The sequence below is a fragment of the Esox lucius genome, chromosome 18, assembly GCF_011004845.1.
Source record: "Esox lucius isolate fEsoLuc1 chromosome 18, fEsoLuc1.pri, whole genome shotgun sequence".
NCBI classification, from domain to species: domain Eukaryota; kingdom Metazoa; phylum Chordata; class Actinopteri; order Esociformes; family Esocidae; genus Esox; species Esox lucius.
In genome coordinates, this window is record NC_047586.1 from 305454 (window position 1) to 327132 (window position 21679).

The 21679-nt window shown below is 39.5% G+C and overlaps 1 protein-coding gene across 1 annotated transcript; it reads left to right on the forward strand.

Annotated features, from left to right (window-relative positions):
* The first annotated feature begins 7732 nt into the window (after positions 1–7732).
* On the forward strand, positions 7733–18004 carry LOC105024896. The gene is made up of 5 exons (XM_013138497.4): positions 7733–7865; positions 8020–8142; positions 9293–9421; positions 17234–17421; positions 17921–18004. The coding sequence occupies exons 1-5, from the start codon at positions 7775–7777 to the stop codon at positions 18002–18004; spliced, it is 615 nt and encodes a 204-aa protein (XP_012993951.3). The 5' UTR covers positions 7733–7774.
* Positions 18005–21679: the final 3675 nt, after the last annotated feature.

Consider the following 21679-nt stretch of genomic DNA (forward strand, 5'->3'; position numbering starts at 1 on the left):
GAAACCCCTCAAAATCAATGTCTCTTTCTTCCTATTGTAATCCTCTCCTTTGTTTTGTGAAGCTTGCCAATTTTCGTGACGCAATACAAGTGATTTATTTCTTAATGCTTGTATCATATCAGCTGTAATTTATTTCAGAGAGGCCTTCCTTAATGCTTGTATCATATCAGCTGTCATTTATTTCACATGAGGCCTTCCTTAATGTGATCTTCATATTACCTGTAATTTATTTCAGAGGAGGCCTTCCTTAATGCTTGTATCATATCAGCTGTAATTTATTTAAGAGGAGGCCTTTCTTAATGCTTGTATCATAGCTGAATGGCTGTAGTGTGGCTTCTAGGTCATATAAGGTTATATAAGGTCAGAACCTTATATAACCTTATATAACCCTGTACCTCCTGTTTCAATTAGTCCCAACATACTGTGCAGTGAACTAATCGTTTAATGTAGGGACCAAGCATTTAGTAACCTCTAAATGGGCATGTATGCCTTCAGAAATAGTTTAAAAGGTGGATGGAGTGACAAACCAATATATCGATGTGTGGGTATCAGCTCCAAACTAAAAGCCAAAACGATAGTTTGCGTCAAAACATTATAAAGCGATTTTTCCCCTTTTACAGACTTAGCCTAGCTGCCGGAGGCTCCACTCACTTTTTTCCTTCTCACCATAAAATAAAAACTCTAAAAACGACACGTGGTAAGCCTTGCCACAAAGCTGGAACAAATTAAGCCCTAACAGCAGTAGCTAATCACCCTGGCCACAACAAACATGGATTAACTTAAAGCCACAATATGGCATTTGTATTTCAACCCAGTGGCTCTCAGTTTGAAACATATGAGATACTGTACCTGGGTGGCTTAAAAGGCTGGAAAATGTTATTTCAGAGTGGTTACATTTCTTAGTAATTAATTTATATTTAAACAGAACCCAGGTCAGTCTAATGTACAGTGGGGAGAACAAGTATTTGATACACTGCTGATTTTGCATTTAGAAGTCTGTAATCTTTATCATAGGTACTCTTCAACAGTGAGTGATGGATTCTAAAACGAAAATCCAGAAAATCACATTGTATGATTTTTAAGTAAATAATTTGCATTTTATTGCATGACATAAGTATTTGATACATCAGAAAAGCAGAACTCAATATTTGGTACAGAAACCTTTGTTTGCAATTACAGAGATCATACGTTTCCTGTAGTTCTTGACCAGGTTTGCACACACTGCAGCAGGGATTTTGGCCCACTCCTCCATACAGACCTTCTCCAGATCCTTCAGGTTTCGGGGCTGTCGCTGGGCAATACGGACTTTCAGCTCCTTCCCCAAAGATGTTCTATTGGGTTCAGGTCTGGAGACTGGCTAGGCCACTCCAGGACCTTGAGATGCTTCTTACGGAGCCACTCCTTAGTTGCCCTGGCTGTGTGTTTCGAGTCGTTGTCATGCTGGAAGACCCAGCCACGACCCATCTTCAATGCTCTTACTGAGGGAAGGAGGTTGTTGGCCAAGATCTTGCGATACATGGCCCCATCCATCCTCCCCTCAATACGGTTCAGTCGTCCAGTCCCCTTTGCAGAAAATCATCCCCAAAGAATGATGTTTCCACCTCCATGCTTCACGGTTGGGATGGTGTTCTTGGGGTTGTACTCATCCTTCTTCTTCCTCCAAACACGGCGAGTGGAGTTTAGACCAAAAAGCTCTATTTTTGTCTCATCAGACCACATGACCTCCTCCTATTCCTCCTCTGGATCATCCAGATGGTCATTGGCAAACTTCAGATGGGCCTGGCTTGTGATTTTCTGGATTTTTGTTTTTAGAATGTTGGAATGTTCACAATTCGCAGGTTCGAACTGCATGCTCTGTTTTCGAGGTCATCCACCCGATCTAACAATTCCTGATTAGTTACCTTCAACCGCCCCTTGATGCACCTAAGACCTTTAGGCCACAGCTCCCTGCAGCTTCGGCAATGGAGGCTTTGAACATCGACCACTCAGGTTCAATGCCCCCAACCTCCACAGGGATGCCAGAAAAGCTCAGGCGGAGGTGTGAGTTGAATATCTTTCGGACGGGGGCCTCCTCCAGATGTTCCCAGTTCACCCGCACTACCCGTTTGGGTTTTCCCGGTCTGTCCAGAGTCTTCCCCCACCCCCTGACCCAACTCACCACCCGATGGTGATTGGTTGACAGCCCCGCCCCTCTCTTTACCCGAGTGTCCAAAACATGCGGTCTCAGATCTGATGACACGATCACAAAATCAATCATCGACCTTCGACCTAGGGTGCTCTGGTACCACGTACACTTATGAGCATCCTTATGTTCGAACATGGTGTTCGTTATAGATAATCCATGACTAGCACAGAACTCTAACAACAAACGACCACTTGAGTTCAGATCAGGGAGGCCGTTCCTCCCTATCACGCCTCTCCAGGTGTCTCCATTACTGCCCACGTGTGCGTTGAAGTCCCCCAGCAGAATTATGGAGTCCCCTACTGGAGCCCCATACAGGACTCCATTCAGGGTCTCCAAGAAGGCCAAGTACTCCGAACTGCTGGTCGGGGCATATGCACAAACAACAGTCAGAGATTCCCCCACCCAACCCCCACCCGGTGCCTCACACCCTGGGCAACTCCAGAGAAGAATAAAGTCCATCCCCTATCCAGGAGTAAGGTTCCAGAACAGAGAATGTGTGTGGATGTAAGCCACACCAAATCAAACTGATAGCGCTCCACCTCCCTCACAAGTTCCGGCTCCTTCCCCCACAGAGAGGTGACATTCCACGTCCCCAGAGCCAGTCCCTGCCGCCCGGGTCTGGTCCGTAGAGGCCCCTGGCCTTCACTGCCACCCATTTGGCAGCGCACCCGACCCCAGCGGTTCCTCCCATGAGTGATGGTTGCTTTCTCAGGCTGTGTCCGACCAGGCTCCGTGGCAAACCCAGCCAAAAGGCGCTCGCCGGCGAGCCCTCCCTCTGGGCCTGGCTCCAGACGAGGGCCCCCGGGCTTCCTCCGGGCAGGGTAACTCCTCCTCTTCCTTGTTTGTACATAGTTTTTTTTCTTTACTGACTAACATTTCTTATTAAGTTTACCTCCACCACAAATAGCATTGTATGGCTTTTGCCACTGGCCGTTTAACAGCTAATCAGCCATTTGTGAATGTCATTGATGCCATTAATTACGATAACTATTAATTTAGGTGATGATAACTGACTTTTGGGGGCCTTGGTATCACTACCATGAGTTGGTTCATGGTCTATGGGGTGGTAGAGCCTCCAGAGCAGTCTGTTCACTGTTATAGTGTGTTGACCAAATGAGTTTGTTGGTAATGCAGATGTCAAAGAATTTAATTTAGAATTCGATTGAGAGGTACGGGAGGTTTGATAGTGGCCTATAATTCCAACAATTGACGGATTTAAGATCTGCTACACTCAAATTGCACCTGTCTTTAAAAAAAGCTATTTTATTGTGCTGCAACATGAACTTCCACTACATCTCTCCTCCGCACCATGTTATCCTCCCTCATCTTCCTGCGTATCTGAATCATCTGCTGATGTAAAAAGGGCAGGAAATAAATCAATTCAGTCACACTGCGCACAATGCTTTTACTGGTCTCCAAAGAACACATTATGGTGGTCAATATATTGGGGGGTTGGGTGGAGTCTGATGTGGAGGGGGAGTTAAAGAGGGGGAGTAAAAGGAAGAGGGGGCGTTAAAGGGGGGAGGGGATTGGATAGAGTCTGATGGGGAGGAAGAGTTAAACAGGGGGGGAGATTTTAAAAGTGGAGAGGGAGTTAAAGGGGGAGGGGCTCTACAGCTCAGATGATGGTTTGGGAAACACTATGATTAAGGAGTTAGATGTCAGGGACCAGATTTTGATATGGTACACATGGAAAACTCTACCTTAACCCAAACTCATTTTGTCTTTTGTCACAGTGGATGACAGTGTCCCAATTCTCCTTGCCTGACTTAATGAATGATATTAGTGATGTGGTTTTATAATCAGTTTAGGCTGAGGAAACAAATAGTTGGTTCTCTTTACAATGTGGCCATCTGGTGGCTGTTCTAGGTAAAAGCAGACCATAAAGGAGCAGTCTGTAAAGGAGCACTCTGTACAGGAGCACTCTGTAAAGGAGCACTCTGTAAAGGAGCACTTGTAGCTAAACCATTTGGCCATAGACAAGTAATATGAATAGGCTATAGAAAGGGTTTTTCGAAAAATACATAATCCTTTTCCCCATTTGAATGGGCTCCAAAAATGGTAAATATTTATGAGTAAATGGGTTAATTCAAAAGCCAGTGTATATGTACCTTGAAAAGCTTATGTGTGATACTGTGTTGGATCAAATGCTCAGCCACTCTACAGCTCTCCAGATAAGAATGTTTCTGGTTTTTATACTGTAGATGGACGTAGCAGTTGTTGTACTTGGTACCTTAAGAGAACAATATGAGATTAATAAATTACTGCATGGGACTAGCAACCTTCTATTCAGATCTACATGGGCTACATATACAGTATCTCACAAAAGTGAGTACACCCCACACATTTTTGTGAATATTTGATTTTATCTTTTCATGTGACAACACTGAAATGACACTTTGCTACAATGTAAAGTAGTGAGTGTACAGCTTGTATAACAGTGTAAATTAGCTGTCACCTCAAAATATAAACCGCTGGCAACAAAAGTGAGTACACCCCTAAGTGAAAATGTCCAAATTGAGGCCAATCAGCCATTTTCTTTGGAAGAAAAGGCTTCCGTCTTGCCACCCTACCCCATAGCCCATTCATAGGAAGAATAGACCTCTATTTAAGAAGAGTTTGAATGTGATTGGTTAATTCTGAACACAGCCACATCCCCAGCTATAAGAGGGTTTTTATTTTTTATTTTTCCCCCGTGAAGATTTCAGTTTGTCTTTCAACTGAATTGTTCGCATTATAGGTCACATTAAAAGTGGAAAAATGTCTGACATGATTTATCTTTGTCTCATTCTTTTTCATCACAAAAACCTGTTTAACAGGGGTGTGTAGACTTTTATATCCACTGTACGCTCAAACAATGCATGTGCTTAATGAGGAATAGTGATTGGCAAAATGGGGATGCGCCAAGGATCTAAAACAGCACTCCTTCTTCAGTGTCTGATTCTATCTGCAGCTCTGGGCTTGATTGTTACGTCTGACTATTAGTCCTGCCCTCTTATTAGCTTAAGGAAATACGGAAATAAATGATTACAGTAATCAAAGAATATGGAAATAAAATAAAAACTGAAATAAATAAATACAGAAATAAATATATACAGAAATATAATATTATGGAAATGAAAAAGACAGAAATAAATTATCAAGGAATTAAATAAATAGGGCAATATTATTGATCAATACATTTATTATAATTTTTTTATGTATAAATATATTCATTTGTGTGTTCATTTATTTCAAATTTTGGCAGGTTTGGTCCTCAATACTAAGCCACTTTAACTTCCACTGTACTGTTTATACCTGAGCATGCGAAAAAACGTACATTTTATTTCATTTGGTTTGATGTAGTATGTGTTTATTAGAGACCAATCAGACCCCTTTAGCACAAGGCAAGAGTGTCCCCATTTGAATACTTAAATAGCTGGGTGGGGTTAAGGCCTGTTAGATTCTGTCCACTTTTGATCCATGAACAAAATTAATGCAACCAGTAGTCAGGGGAGAATCTTTATTTAGCATGTTCCCCAATAATTATAAAGTTAACACAATCTTTTATGCCAATACACAAAGGAGGCGGTCGGTGATCGTAGCCAACCATAACACAGTCCATTATCCTCCAATAAGAAATGTTTATCCTTACCCTATAGTTCATGGGTTGATAAATAGAATCTATGAGTCATATGGACAGTTTCTAGCTGGAGGTGTGGACAGGGTGTGTGGGGCCTATCTATAACTGCCACCACATCTTATCTAGTGTCCTTTGTTCAGCGTTAGTCAGCATTTATGCATTGTGTTAAGTTTCTCATGTCCATATTCTATTAGGCCCATATTCTATGCTGAATGGGCATAAACGAAGACCAGCTCTCTGGCAAGTGTGAAGATCTTTCAATGAAAATGAAATATTTATATGATGCCCTTTTTAAAATAATTGGATGATATTACATAATAATGCATTGCATTTACAAATGGGGTTTTTCATCAAATTGGTTTTTCCATTTATTTTATAATATCTTGACCTATTTCATAATATGATGGTGTATTTAATAATTGTATGCATTACTAAGAAATATCATACCATTCTTTTAAAAAGGGGCATCATATAAATATTCATGGGGGCTTTATAAAAAGGATTTCATAATAATGTGCAACTTAAAATAATATATTTATTTAATTTATATTGTATATATTTAATAATTACATTTTGACCCAGTCGATGCAGTCGATGTATCGGTCTGTCGTGGTGAAGAAAGAGCTGAGCCGCAAGGTGAAGCTCTCGATTTACCAGTCAATCTACGTTCCTACTCTCACCTATGGTCATGAGCTTTGGGTCATGACCGAAAGGACAAGATCCCGGATACAGGCGGGCGAAATGAGCTTTCTCCGCAGGGTGGCCGGGCGATCCCTTAGAGAGGAGCTCAGAGTAGAGCCGCTGCTCCTCCACATTGAGAGGGGTCAGCTGAGGTGGCTTGGGCATCTGTTTCGGATGCCTCCGGAACGCCTTCCTGGGAAGGTGTTCCGGTCCCGTCCCACTGGGAGGAGACCCCAGGGAAGACCTAGGACACGCTGGAGGGACTATGTCTCCCGGCTGGCCTGGGAACGCCTCTGTGTCCCCCCGGAAGAGCTAGAGGAAGTGTCTGGGGAGAGGGAAGTCTGGGCATCCCTGCTTAGACTGCTGCCCCCGCGACCCGGCCCCGGATAAGCGGAAGAAGATGGATGGATGGACATTTTGACCCTTTTGGTCCTCTATATTTGTTTGGTCTGACAAACATAATTTTTTTATTTTTAGCCTAAATGAGCTGTGTAACATTTGGCATGAATCCAACTCAGCATTACTCAAAGAACATAATTGTTGGCTGTAGTGGTGGCAGCATGATATCGTGGAGATGTTTCTCATTATCAGGCACATGTAAGAGATAATTTTTTGTATTTTTTGTGTTTTTAATGTGCATTCCACAATAACAGTACAAAAAATCCAAACATAACTGTTGAGCAAAATGTGTAGATTGGAACGAAATCCTGATTTTAATGTATGAAAAACAACCAAACAAGGAAATGCAGAGTTTATGAAGGCACTGCCAAATCAGTTCCTTGGTATATGTTTCACTAAATCACAAAATTAATAATTATCTCAAACAATAGATAAAAGATTAACCAGTGATGACATGGTATAAACACTGAACATCACATCAGATCCTCTGTAAATATTTGACAATATAATCAAATGGCAAAAATGGAAATATATATATAAGTGCCCCAGCAGAGGTGCTCTAGTCTAGAAACACAACAACATACAGATCATTTGGGTGAAGAATGAGGGCTATCACAGCACTGCTTATGTTGCTGCTCCTAGGTCTGACTGAGGCAGATGTACAGAACATAGTCAATGAAAATGAAATTAGTCCAGAAAAACAGAACATAGTCACAGAAAATGAAATTAGTTCACTGGGACAGAGCCTAGTCACAGGCAGTGACATTAGTCCAGAGAAGCAGAGCATAGTCACAGACAGTGAAATTAGTCCAGATATACAACATATGGAGGTACAAAGAAATACGAGTGAATTCCAAGGAGACTCATGGGGAAGCTGCCAGCCTGACATGTGTAATTTACTGATGAAGATTGGTGCCATGGAGGCCAGGATGACAGCTAGTGAATCTAAAGTGGATACACTACACACCATGAATCAAGGTAACAGTTTACTAAAAATATAATGTAATCCATTTAATGAGAAAATAGAAGACATGTTGGGGATGTGTGATTGTTTAATTAAGCATGTGGTTCACAATTGATCAGAAAACATTCTGAAAATAAGAGTCTGACAGCTTTTTATTTACATCTACAGGTCTTGCATTGCAACTGAGAAACACTGAGACCAGACTGACCACCACAGAGATTGAGCTGAGAAACACTGAGACGAGACTGAGCACCAGTGAGAAGCAGGTGGAAGAACTGAAGGAGAATGCAGGTAACATTGTCCTCATTTATTGAATCCGTTATTCTGATATTTTAAAGATAATAAGAGTGATGACAGATCCTTCTGCATCCAGCAAAAACAACACCCATTTCACTACTCAGATGTAATAAAATACAAATCCGCCTTCCCAAATATTCAGACCCCTGCCAAGTCTCTCAGATTACTGAACTAAAACGGTACACTGACATTATGTTCTATTTCATACTTTCGTAAAGAACACTGAAACTCAAAATCACTAACTCAAAATCAATTATTGGAAGGAATACTGGTTAACTGTGGTGAAATATTTGTAAGATAATTTTTTTATGAACCTATTTTGAGAACTGGCGTATCCAAACACTTATTATTATTATGTAAAATGTTCCTTATAATTGCATCTTTATTACTTTATCTGTAACTTTATTACTTTATCTGTAACTCTATAATGCACTTTGATCTTCATTTTCCTTCATATTCACAGTCACCTATGATCCTTCAACAGTGAAATGCCAATGTACCATATATAATTCAGTACTATGATAGAATGTCAGGGGTCTGGGGGAGTGAAAATGACCAAGGGGCGTAGTGGGCTAATTAGACACTGAACTGGCCCCTTCCACTTCGCTCTATAGTCTGCAACGATAGAGCGAAGTGGAATCCCATAAGGGACGGCATTATTTTTAAATGATCACAAATCCTCTCAAAAGAATCAACAAGCGTGCCTAATAATATGACTGTATTTGTTTACGTCTGATATACTGCAGAGACATAACCTTACAGGTAATGCATAAACATAAATTAAGAACAATTCTAACACTACACACAATTGTAAGTTTTTCCTAGAACCAAACCCCAACAAACCTTTGGGTATCTATCTGACCTGGATCACACACACCACCATCTCATCTTTATTTATTTCCTTATATGGAGGCATTCTATGCTCAATCAGTATGGATTTTCCTTCATTTTTACACAATTAAAATCTAAGAACTGCGGTGTGGAAGACAACAAATATCGCAGAAAAGTGTAAATCATAAAATATTTATTTTACTCAAACCCACCAGAGACCTTCCGTTTTTTGCCCCTCTCTGTTAAAGATAATATTTTACAGATAATAATTGCATCTTAGAAGTATGAAACACACTTCCTCTCCATGTATCAGTCAAAGAACAGGTGGTCTTCTCAGCTGGATTTGGATTTGATGGTAACTACGGACACTTCAACACTGAGATAACCCTGGTCTACAAAAAGGTCTTCATCAACATTGGCAACGGTTACAACAAGATAACAGGTACTCTACATGCTGAGGAATGCAGACACCTGATCTAGAGTAGAAGCTAATACAGTACATCTATATAGTAGGAACTATGATACATATGACATACAGTGCATATATACATTAGTAGGAACTATGATACATATGACATACAGTACATCTATATAGTAGGAACTATGATACAAATGACATATAGTACATCTATAAATTAGTAGGAACTATGATACAGATGAAATACAGTACATCTATATAGTAAGAACTATGATACATATGACATATAGTACATCTATATAGTAGGAACTATGATTCATATGACAGGATACATATGACATACAGTATATCAATATAGTAGGAACTATGATACATATGACATACAGTACATCTATAAATTTGTAGGAACTATGATACATATGACATACAGTACATCTATATAGTAGGAACTATGATACAGATGACGTACAGTACATCTATATAGTAGGAACTATGATACAAATGACATATAGTACATCTATAAATTAGTAGGAACTATGATACAGATGAAATACAGTACATCTATATAGTAAGAACTATGATAAATATGACATATAGTACATCTATAAATTAGTAGGAACTATGATACATATGACATACAGTACATCTATATAGTAGGAACTAAAATTCGGTTACAACAAGATAACAGGTACTCTACATGCTGAGGAATGCAGACACCTGATCGATAGTAGAAGCTAATACAGTACATCTATATAGTAGGAACTATGATACATATGACATACAGTGCATATATACATTAGTAGGAACTATGATACATATGACATACAGTACATCTATATAGTAGGAACTAAAATTCATATGACATACAGTACATCTATAAATTAATAGGAACTATGATACATATGACATACAGTACATCTATATAGTAGGAACTAAAATTCATATGACATACAGTGCATCTATATAGTAGGAACTATGATTCATATGACAGGATACATATGACATACAGTATATCAATATAGTAGGAACTATGATACATATGACATACAGTACATCTATAAATTTGTAGGAACTATGATACATATGACATACAGTACATCTATATAGTAGGAACTATGATACAGATGACGTACAGTACATCTATATAGTAGGAACTATGATACAAATGACATATAGTACATCTATAAATTAGTAGGAACTATGATACAGATGAAATACAGTACATCTATATAGTAAGAACTATGATACATATGACATATAGTACATCTATAAATTAGTAGGAACTATGATACATATGACATACAGTACATCTATATAGTAGGAACTAAAATTCATATGACATACAGTACATCTATAAATTAATAGGAACTGTGATACATATGACATACAGTACATCTATATAATAGGAACTAAAATTCATATGACATACAGTGCATCTATATAGTAGGAACTATGATTCACATGACAGGATACATATGACATACAGTATATCAATATAGTAGGAACTATGATACATATGACATACAGTACATCTATAGATTTGTAGGAACTATGATACATATGACATACAGTACATCTATATAGTAGGAACTATGATACAGATGACGTACAGTACATCTATATAGTAGGAACTATGATACAGTACATCTATATAGTAGGAACTATGATCCATATGACATACTGTAAATTTATATAGTCGGAACTATGATACATATGACATACAGTATATCTATATAGTAGGAACTATGATACATATGACATACAGTACATCTATATAGTAGGAACTATGATACATATGACATACAATACATATTTATAGTAGGAACTATGATACAGATGTCATACAGTACATCAGTATAGTAGGAACTATGATACATATGACATACAGTACATCTATATAGTAGGAACTATGATACAGATGACATACAGTACATCTATATAGTAGGAACTATGATACATATGACATACAGTACATCTATATAGTAGGAACAATGATACAGAGGACATACAGTACATCTATATAGTAGGAACTATGATACATATGACATACAGTACATCTATATAGTAGGAACTATGATACAGATGACGTACAGTACATCTATATAGTAGGAACTATGATACAAATGACATATAGTACATCTATAAATTAGTAGGAACTATGATACAGATGAAATACAGTACATCTATATAGTAAGAACTATGATACATATGACATATAGTACATCTATATAGTAGGAACTATGATTCATATGACAGGATACATATGACATACAGTATATCAATATAGTAGGAACTATGATACATATGACATACAGTACATCTATAAATTTGTAGGAACTATGATACATATGACATACAGTACATCTATATAGTAGGAACTATGATACAGATGACGTACAGTACATCTATATAGTAGGAACTATGATACAGTACATCTATATAGTAGGAACTATGATACATATGACATACAGTACATCTATATAGTAGGAACTATGATACATATGACATACAGTACATATTTATAGTAGGAACTATGATACAGTTGACATACAGTACATCTATATAGTAGGAACTATGATACATATGACATACAGTACATCTATATAGTAGGAACTATGATACAGATGACATACAATACATCTATATAGTAGGAACTATGATACAGATGACATACAGTACATCTATATAGTAGGAACTATGATACAGTACATCTATATAGTAGGAACTATGATCCATATGACATACAGTAAATCTATATAATAAGAACTATGATACAGATGACATACAGTACATCTATACAGTAGGAACTATGATACAGATGACATACAGTACATCTATATAGTAGGAACTATGATACAGATGACATACAGTACATCTATATAGTAGGAACTATGATACAGATGACATACAGCACATCTATATAGTAGGAACTATGATACAGATGACATACAGTACATCTATATAGTAGGAACTATGATACAGATGACATACAGTACATCTATATAGTAGGAACTATGATACATATGACATACAGTACATCTATATAATAGGAACTATGATACAGATGACATACAGTACATCTATATAGTAGGAACTATGATACAGATGACATACAGTACATCTATATAGTAGGAACTATGATACAGATGACATACAGTACATCTATATAGTAGGAACTATGATACATATGACATACAGTACATCTATATAGTAGGAACTATGATACAGATGACATACAGTACATCTATATAGTAGGAACTATGATACATATGACATACAGTACATCTATATAGTAGGAACTATGATACAGATGACATACAGTACATCTATATAGTAGGAACTATGATACATATGACATACAGTAAATCTATATAATAGGAACTATGATACAGATGACATACAGTACATCTATATGATACAGATGACATACAGTACATCTATATAGTAGGAACTATGATACAGATGACATGAAGTACATCTATATAGTAGGAACTATGATACATATGACATACAGTACATCTATATAGTAGGAACTATGATACAGATGACATACAGTACATCTATATAGTAGGAACTATGATACAGTACATCTATATAGTAGGAACTATGATCCATATGACATACAGTACATATATATAGTAGGAACTATGATACATATGACATACATTACATCTATAAATTAGTAGGAACTATGATACATATGACATAAGTACATCTATAAATTAGTAGGAACTATGATACATATGACATACAGTACATCTATATTAGGAACTATGATACATATGACATACAGTAAATCTATATAGTAGGAATATTGATACATATGACATACAGTACATCTATATAGTAGGAACTATGATACATATGACATACAGTACATATTTATAGTAGGAACTATGATACAGTTGACATACAGTACATCTATATAGTAGGAACTATGATACATATGACATACAGTACATCTATATAGTAGGAACTATGATACAGATGACATACAATACATCTATATAGTAGGAACTATGATACAGATGACATACAGTACATCTATATAGTAGGAACTATGATACAGTACATCTATATAGTAGGAACTATGATCCATATGACATACAGTAAATCTATATAATAAGAACTATGATACAGATGACATACAGTACATCTATACAGTAGGAACTATGATACAGATGACATACAGTACATCTATATAGTAGGAACTATGATACAGATGACATACAGTACATCTATATAGTAGGAACTATGATACAGATGACATACAGCACATCTATATAGTAGGAACTATGATACAGATGACATACAGTACATCTATATAGTAGGAACTATGATACTGATGACATACAGTACATCTATATAGTAGGAACTATGATACATATGACATACAGTACATCTATATCATAGGAACTATGATACAGATGACATACAGTACATCTATATAGTAGGAACTATGATACAGATGACATACAGTACATCTATATAGTAGGAACTATGATACAGATGACATACAGTACATCTATATAGTAGGAACTATGATACATATGACATACAGTACATCTATATAGTAGGAACTATGATACAGATGATATACAGTACATCTATATAGTAGGAACTATGATACATATGACATACAGTAAATCTATATAATAGGAACTATGATACAGATGACATACAGTACATCTATATGATACAGATGACATACAGTACATCTATATAGTAGGAACTATGATACAGATGACATGAAGTACATCTATATAGTAGGAACTATGATACATATGACATACAGTACATCTATATAGTAGGAACTATGATACAGATGACATACAGTACATCTATATAGTAGGAACTATGATACAGTACATCTATATAGTAGGAACTATGATCCATATGACATACAGTACATATATATAGTAGGAACTATGATACATATGACATACAGTACATCTATAAATTAGTAGGAACTATGATACATATGACATAAGTACATCTATAAATTAGTAGGAACTATGATACATATGACATACAGTACATCTATATTAGGAACTATGATACATATGACATACAGTACATCTATATAGTAGGAACTATGATACAGATGACATACAGTACATCTATATAGTAGGAACTATGATACAGATGACATACAGTACATCTATATAGTAGGAACTATGATACATATGACATACAGTAAATCTATATAATAGGAACTATGATACAGATGACATACAGTACATCTATATAGTAGGAACTATGATACAGATGACATACAGTACATCTATATAGTAGGAACTATGATACAGATGACATACAGTACATCTATATAGTAGGAACTATGATACATATGACATACAGTAAATCTATATAATAGGAACTATGATACAGATGACATACAGTACATCTATATAGTAGGAACTATGATACAGATGACATACAGTACATCTATATAGTAGGAACTATGATACATATGACATACAGTACATCTATATAGTAGGAACTATGATACAGATGATATACAGTACATCTATATAGTAGGAACTATGATACATATGACATACAGTAAATCTATATAATAGGAACTATGATACAGATGACATACAGTACATCTATATGATACAGATGACATACAGTACATCTATATAGTAGGAACTATGATACAGATGACATGAAGTACATCTATATAGTAGGAACTATGATACATATGACATACAGTACATCTATATAGTAGGAACTATGATACAGATGACATACAGTACATCTATATAGTAGGAACTATGATACAATACATCTATATAGTAGGAACTATGATCCATATGACATACAGTACATATATATAGTAGGAACTATGATACATATGACATACAGTACATCTATAAATTAGTAGGAACTATGATACATATGACATACAGTACATCTATATTAGGAACTATGATACATATGACATACAGTAAATCTATATAGTAGGAACTATGATACAGATGACATACAGTACATCTATATAGTAGGAACTATGATACAGATGACATACAGTACATCTATATAGTAGGAACTATGATACAGATGACATACAGTACATCTATATAGTAGGAACTATGATACAGGTGACATACAGTACACCTATATAGTAGGAACTATGATACAGATGACATACAGTACATCTATATAGTAGGAACTATGATACAGATGACATACAGTACATCTATATAGTAGGAACTATGATACAGATGACATACAGTACATCTATATAGTAGGAACTATGATACAGATGACATACAGTACATCTATATAGTAGGAACTATGATACAGATGACATACAGTACATCTATATAGTAGGAATTATGATACATATGACATACAATACATCAATATAGTAGGAACTATGATACAGATGACATACAGTACATCTATATAGTAGGAACTTTGATCACACATTTAAGTGGTCATATCTCCCCTTTCTATGTATATAACTATAATTTCTTCCTGTATTAGTGTGTTTAGCTATAATATGTCTCATAATATGTACAGTAGTGTTAATAAGTTTGCATACCCTGGCAGAAACTGTGACATTTTGGCACTGAAAGAATTATATGTATTATATTTCAGGATAGTGATCATATTTAGGCATTTATTATCACATAGTTGTTTGGCTCCTTTTTAAATCATAATGATAACAGAAAGAACGTTTACATACCCTTGAATATGTGGCCTTGTTACAGACACACAAGGTGACACACAGGTGAAAATGGCAATTAAAAGTGAATTTCCCACATCTGTGGCTTTTAAATTGCAATTAGTGTCTGTGTATAAATAGTCAATGAGTTTGTTAGCTCTCATGTGGATGCACTGAGCAGGCTAGAAACTGAGCCATGGGGAGCAGAAAAGAACTGTCCAATGACCTACATAAAAAGGTAATGGAACGTTATAAAGATGGAAAAGGATTATAAAAAGATATCCAAAGCCTTTCAAATGCCAGTCAGTACTGTTCAATCACTAATTAAGAAGTGGAAAATTTGGGTCACTCTTGATACCAAGCCAAGGTCAGGTAGACCAAGAAAGATTTCAGCCAAAACTGCCAGAAGAATTGTTTGGGAAACAAAGAAAAACCCACAGGTAACCTCAGGAGAAATACAGGCTTCTCTGGAAAAAGACGGTGTGGTTGTTTTAAGGAGCACAAAACTACGATACTTGAACAAAAATTAGATGCATTGTCGCCAGAAAGAAGCCTTTACTGCACCAATGCCATAAAAAAGCCTGGTTACAATATGCCAGAGAACACCTTGACACAGCTCGTAGCTTCTGGCACACTGTAATTTGGAGTGACAAGACCAAAACAGAGCTTTATCGTCACAACCATAAGCGCTATGTTTGGAGACGGGTCGACAAGGCCTAAAGTGAACAGAATATCATCCCCACTGTGAAGCATGGTGGTGATTCACTGATGTTTTGGGGTGTTTGAGCTCTAAAGGCATGGGGAATCTTGTGAAAATTGATGGCAAGATGAATGCAGCATGTTATCAGAAAATACTGACAGACAATATGCATTCTTCTGCATGAAAGTTGCGCATGGGACACTCTTGGACTTTCCAGCACAACAATGACCCTAAGCAAAAGGCCTAGTTGACCCTCCAGTGGTTACAGCAGAAAAAGGTGAAGGTTCTGGAGTGGCCATCACAGTATTCTGATTCTGTTATGACCTACATTTGAACATGAATCCCGTAAGAAATAAAATGTGTTATATTTGACTAATTCTCAGAGTGTATGCAAACTTTTGAGCACAACTGCATGTCTATAACTCTGTATTAACCTCTCCTTGTTCTTCTACTTCTGCAGGTATCTTTACAGCACCAGTACGTGGAGTCTACCACTTCACATTCTATCATCACCATTTGACCATCAACAGATGTCAAGCATCACTGAATAAAAATGGGATGGTCATTTCATCTATTGCTTGTGAGAAAAACTATGGAATGGCCTCTAATGGTATCACAGTTCAGTTGGAGGTGGGAGATCAGGTCTATGTACGTCTATGGGTGGATTCATTGCTCTTCGACAATCATTCACATTTCAGCAACTTCAATGGTATTCTGTTGTTCACTCAGTAAAATTAGTAACTAGACTGAAATCATGGAGTCTAAGGCTACCGGAGGTTAATAGTATGTACAATGTTGGTTAAGTATATACCATACACTGTTTATGATTGGTTACACCTGTGCAGATCTAAATAACCCTTGGGATTAAATAAAAGTGAATAAATATCGGCATAATCTTCTGTTGATCTCAATGTCAGAATGTATTGCAGGCTTCCTTGGTTCATTGGTTTAGACCACACATCCAGACCACAATCCAGACATGAGGTCCCTGTGCATTTTGGTTTGATTTAAAATGGCCACAATGATGCAGCAATGCAGTGACCATAACCACTGCCCCCTACAGAATCTCACTGTTCCTACATGTCTTTACCGCTGCCCTCTACAGAATCCCACTGTTCCTACATGTCTTTACCACTGCCCTCTACAGAATCCCACTGTTCCTCCATGTCTTTACCACTGCCCCCTACTGGCCCCCACTGTTCCTACATGTCTTTACCACTGCCCCCTATAGAATCCCACTGTTCCTACATGTCTTTACCACTGCCCCCTACAGAATCCCACTGTTCCTACATGTCTTTACCACTGCCCCCTACAGAATCCCACTGTTCCTTCATGTCTTTACCACTGCCCCCTATTGGCTCCCACTGTTCCTACATGTCTTTACCACTGCCCCCTATTGGCTCCCACTGTTCCTACATGCCTTTACCACTGCCCAGGGGGACAATTTGGAGGGGACAATTACATTACATTTTCTCAAGAGCTATTCCTGATTGGGACACTAAACGTAGTGCAGTGATGCTGTTTAAGTTTGCGCCGTCGGTTTGCTCGGTACTGTAGCTCTGCAAATTCAGGTATTGTGTGTGAACCCTACCAACATAAAACATACTTACTCGATGTTAGCTAGGTGCATTAAATGCCTTTCATACGGTAGACACGAACACTGTCACCTTGCCAGCTAAGGATCACTACATTCCATTGTAAGCTCCTCTCATTGCATATAGTATTGCCATTTGTACTGCATTTGCCTTCATTTCACATCTACACATTTCACTTGTAATATATATATATACTTAATTGTTGTAAATGTTCTGCCCTGTTCTAAGATGCTAACTGCATTTCGTTGTACTGTACTTGTTCAATGACAATAAAGTTGAATCTAATCTAACTGATTCAAAATCAAACAGATACAAACACTGGTTGATGTTAATGCAGCTAGCTAGTAAACGTTAGCTAATGGCTAGCTAACAAAGTGTAACATGTAATTCAATGCAGGCTGGTGAGGGTTATAAATGTGTTTTATTGTATTGAGCGGTAAAAGTAAAGACATTTCTAAAATATCCTTTGTTATTTTAGAAAAGGGGTGGAGTGGGGGGAACAAATCAAAGTTTTCCTTTCCCCCCCGGGATTTCCGCCTATGCTACTGCCTCCTACAGAATCCCACTGTTCCTATGTCTTGTCAAACAAAAGTAAAGAAAACTAAATGGAAATAAATGAAATAACCACTCGTTACAACCAAGGTATGCAGCAAAGCACAACCTTGAGGCGGATGGGCTACAACAGCAGAAGACCCCACCGGGTACCACTCATCTCCACTACAAATAGGAAAAAGAGGCTACAATTTGCACAAGCTCACCAAAATTGGACAGTTGAAAACTGGAAGAATGTTGCCTGGTCTGATGAGTCTCGATTTCAGTTGAGACATTCAGATGGTAGAGTCAGAATTTGGCATAAACAGAATGAGAACACCCCCTCCATGAACTGCCACCTTAACGTGGTGGAAGGGTTTGAGTACCCGAGTGACCCTAGGAGCTATGTTGTCTGGGGCTATATGCCCCTGGTAGGGTTTCCCAAGGCAAACAGGTCCTAGGCGACGGGTCAGACTAAGAGCGGTTCAAAACCCCTTAATGATGAGAAATATTTTGAGGTCCGTGACCACCCGGTATGGCGCAGCCGGGGCCCCACCCTGGAGCCAGGCCTGGGGTTGGGGCTCGTACGCGAGCGCCTGGTGTCCGGGCCTTTCCCCATGGGGCCCGGCCAGGCTCAGCCCGAAAGAGCGACGTGGGGCCGCCTTCCCGTGGGCTCACCACCCACAGGAGGGACCGTAAGGGGCAGGTGTGGAAAGGATCGGGCGGCAGTCGAAGGCGGGGGCCTAGACAACCCGATCCCAGGACACGGAAACTAGTTTTAGGGACATGGAACTTCACCTCGCTGGCGGGGAAGGAGCCTGAGATCGTGCGTGAGGTTGAGAGGTCCCGACTAGAGGTAGTCGGGATCACCTCTACGCACGGCTTGGGCTCTGGAACCACACTCCTTGAGAGAGGATGGACTCTTCACCACTCTGGAGTTGCCTATGGTGAGAGGCAGCGGGCTGGTGTGGGTTTGATTATAGCTCCCCAGCTCTGCCACCATGTGTTGGAGTTTACCCCGGTGAACGAGAGGGTCGTTTCCCTGCGCCTACGGGTCGGGGATAGGTCTCTCACTGTTGTTTGTGCCTACGGGCCGAACGGCAGTGCAGAGTACCCGACCTTCTTGGAGTCTCTGAGAGGGGTGCTGGAAAGTGCTCCGACTGGGGACTCTATCGTTCTACTGGGGGACTTCAACGCCCATGTGGGCAACGACAGTGACACCTGGAGGGGCGTGATTGGGAGGAACCCGAGTGGTGTTCAGTTCTTGGACTTCTGTGCTAGTCACAGTTTGTCCATAACGAACACCATGTTCAAGCATAAGGGTGTCCATCAGTGCACGTGGCACCAGGACACCCTAGGCCGCAGGTCGATGATCGACTTTGTTGTCATTTCATCTGACCTGTGGCCGTATGTCTTGGACACTCGGGTGAAGAGAGGGGCGGAGCTGTCAACTGATCACCACCTGGTGGTGAGTTCGATCCGATGGCGGGGGAGGAAGCTGGACAGACCCAAGCGTACTGTAAGGGTCTGCTGGGAACGTCTGGCCGAGTCTCCTGTCAGAGAGATCTTTAACTTCTACCTCCGGCAGAGCTTCGACTGGATCCCGAGGGAGGCTGGAGATATTGAGTCCGAGTGGACCATGTTCTCCATCACCATTGTCGAAGCGGCCGCTCGGAGCTGTGGCCGTAAGATCTCCGGTGCCTGTCGAGGCGGCAATCCCAGAATCCGATGGTGGACACCAGAAGTAAGGGATGCCGTCAAGCTGAAGAAGGAGTCCTATCAGGCCTGGTTGGCTTGTGGGACTCCTGAGGCAGCTGACGGGTACCGACAGGCCAAGCGGACTGCAGCCCGGGTGGTTGTGGAGGCAAAAACTCGGGCCTGGGAGGAGTTCAGTGAGGCCATGGAGAAGGACTATCGGCTAGCCTCGAAGAGATTCTGGCAAACCGTCCGGCGCCTCAGGAGAGGGAAACAGTGCCCTACCAACGCTGTTTACAGTAGAGGTGGGCAGCTGTTGACCTCAACTGGGGATGTCGTCAGGCGGTGGAAGGAGTACTTCGAGGATCTCCTCAATCCCGCCGTCTCGTCTTCCATTGAGGATGCAGAGGATGAGGGCTCAGAGGTGGACTCGTCCATCACCCGGGCTGAAGTCACAGAGGTAGTCAAGAAACTCCTCGGTGGCAAGGCACCGGGGGTGGATGAGATCCGCCCTGAGTACCTCAAGTCTCTGGATGTTGTGGGGCTGTCTTGGTTGACACGCCCGTGCAACATCGCGTGGCAGTCGGGGACAGTGCCTTTGGGATGGCAGACCGGGGTGGTGGTCCCTCTTATTAAGAAAGGGGACCGGAGGGTGTGTTCCAACTATAGGGGGATCACATTTCTCAGCCTCCCCGGGAAAGGGTTCTGGAGAGGAGAATACGGCCGATAGTAGAACCTCGGATTCAGGAGGAACAGTGTGATTTTCGTCCGGGCCGTGGAACACTTGACCAGCTCTATACCCTCTACGGGGTGTTGGAGGGTTCATGGGAGTTTGCCCAACCAATCCACATGTGTTTTGTGGATTTGGAGAAGGCATTTGACTGTGTCCCTCGCAGCATCCTGTGGAGAGTGCTTCGGGAATATGGGATCCTGGGTCCTTTGCTAAGGGCTGTCAGGTCCCTGTACGATCGAAGCAGGAGCTTGATCCGCATTGCCAACAGTAAGTCAGACTTGTTCCCAGTGCATGTTGGACTCTTTGTCGCCGGTTCTGTTCGTAATTTTTATGGACAGAATTTCTAGGCACA

Coding starts and splice junctions, on each gene's coding strand:
- LOC105024896 (XM_013138497.4), top strand. CDS start 7,775: ATGTGTAATTTACTGATGAAGATTGGTGCCATGGAGGCCAGGATGACA. Junction 7,866..8,019: donor ACTACACACCATGAATCAAG/GTAACAGTTTAC, acceptor TTACATCTACAG/GTCTTGCATTGCAACTGAGA. Junction 9,422..17,233: donor CGGTTACAACAAGATAACAG/GTACTCTACATG, acceptor CTACTTCTGCAG/GTATCTTTACAGCACCAGTA.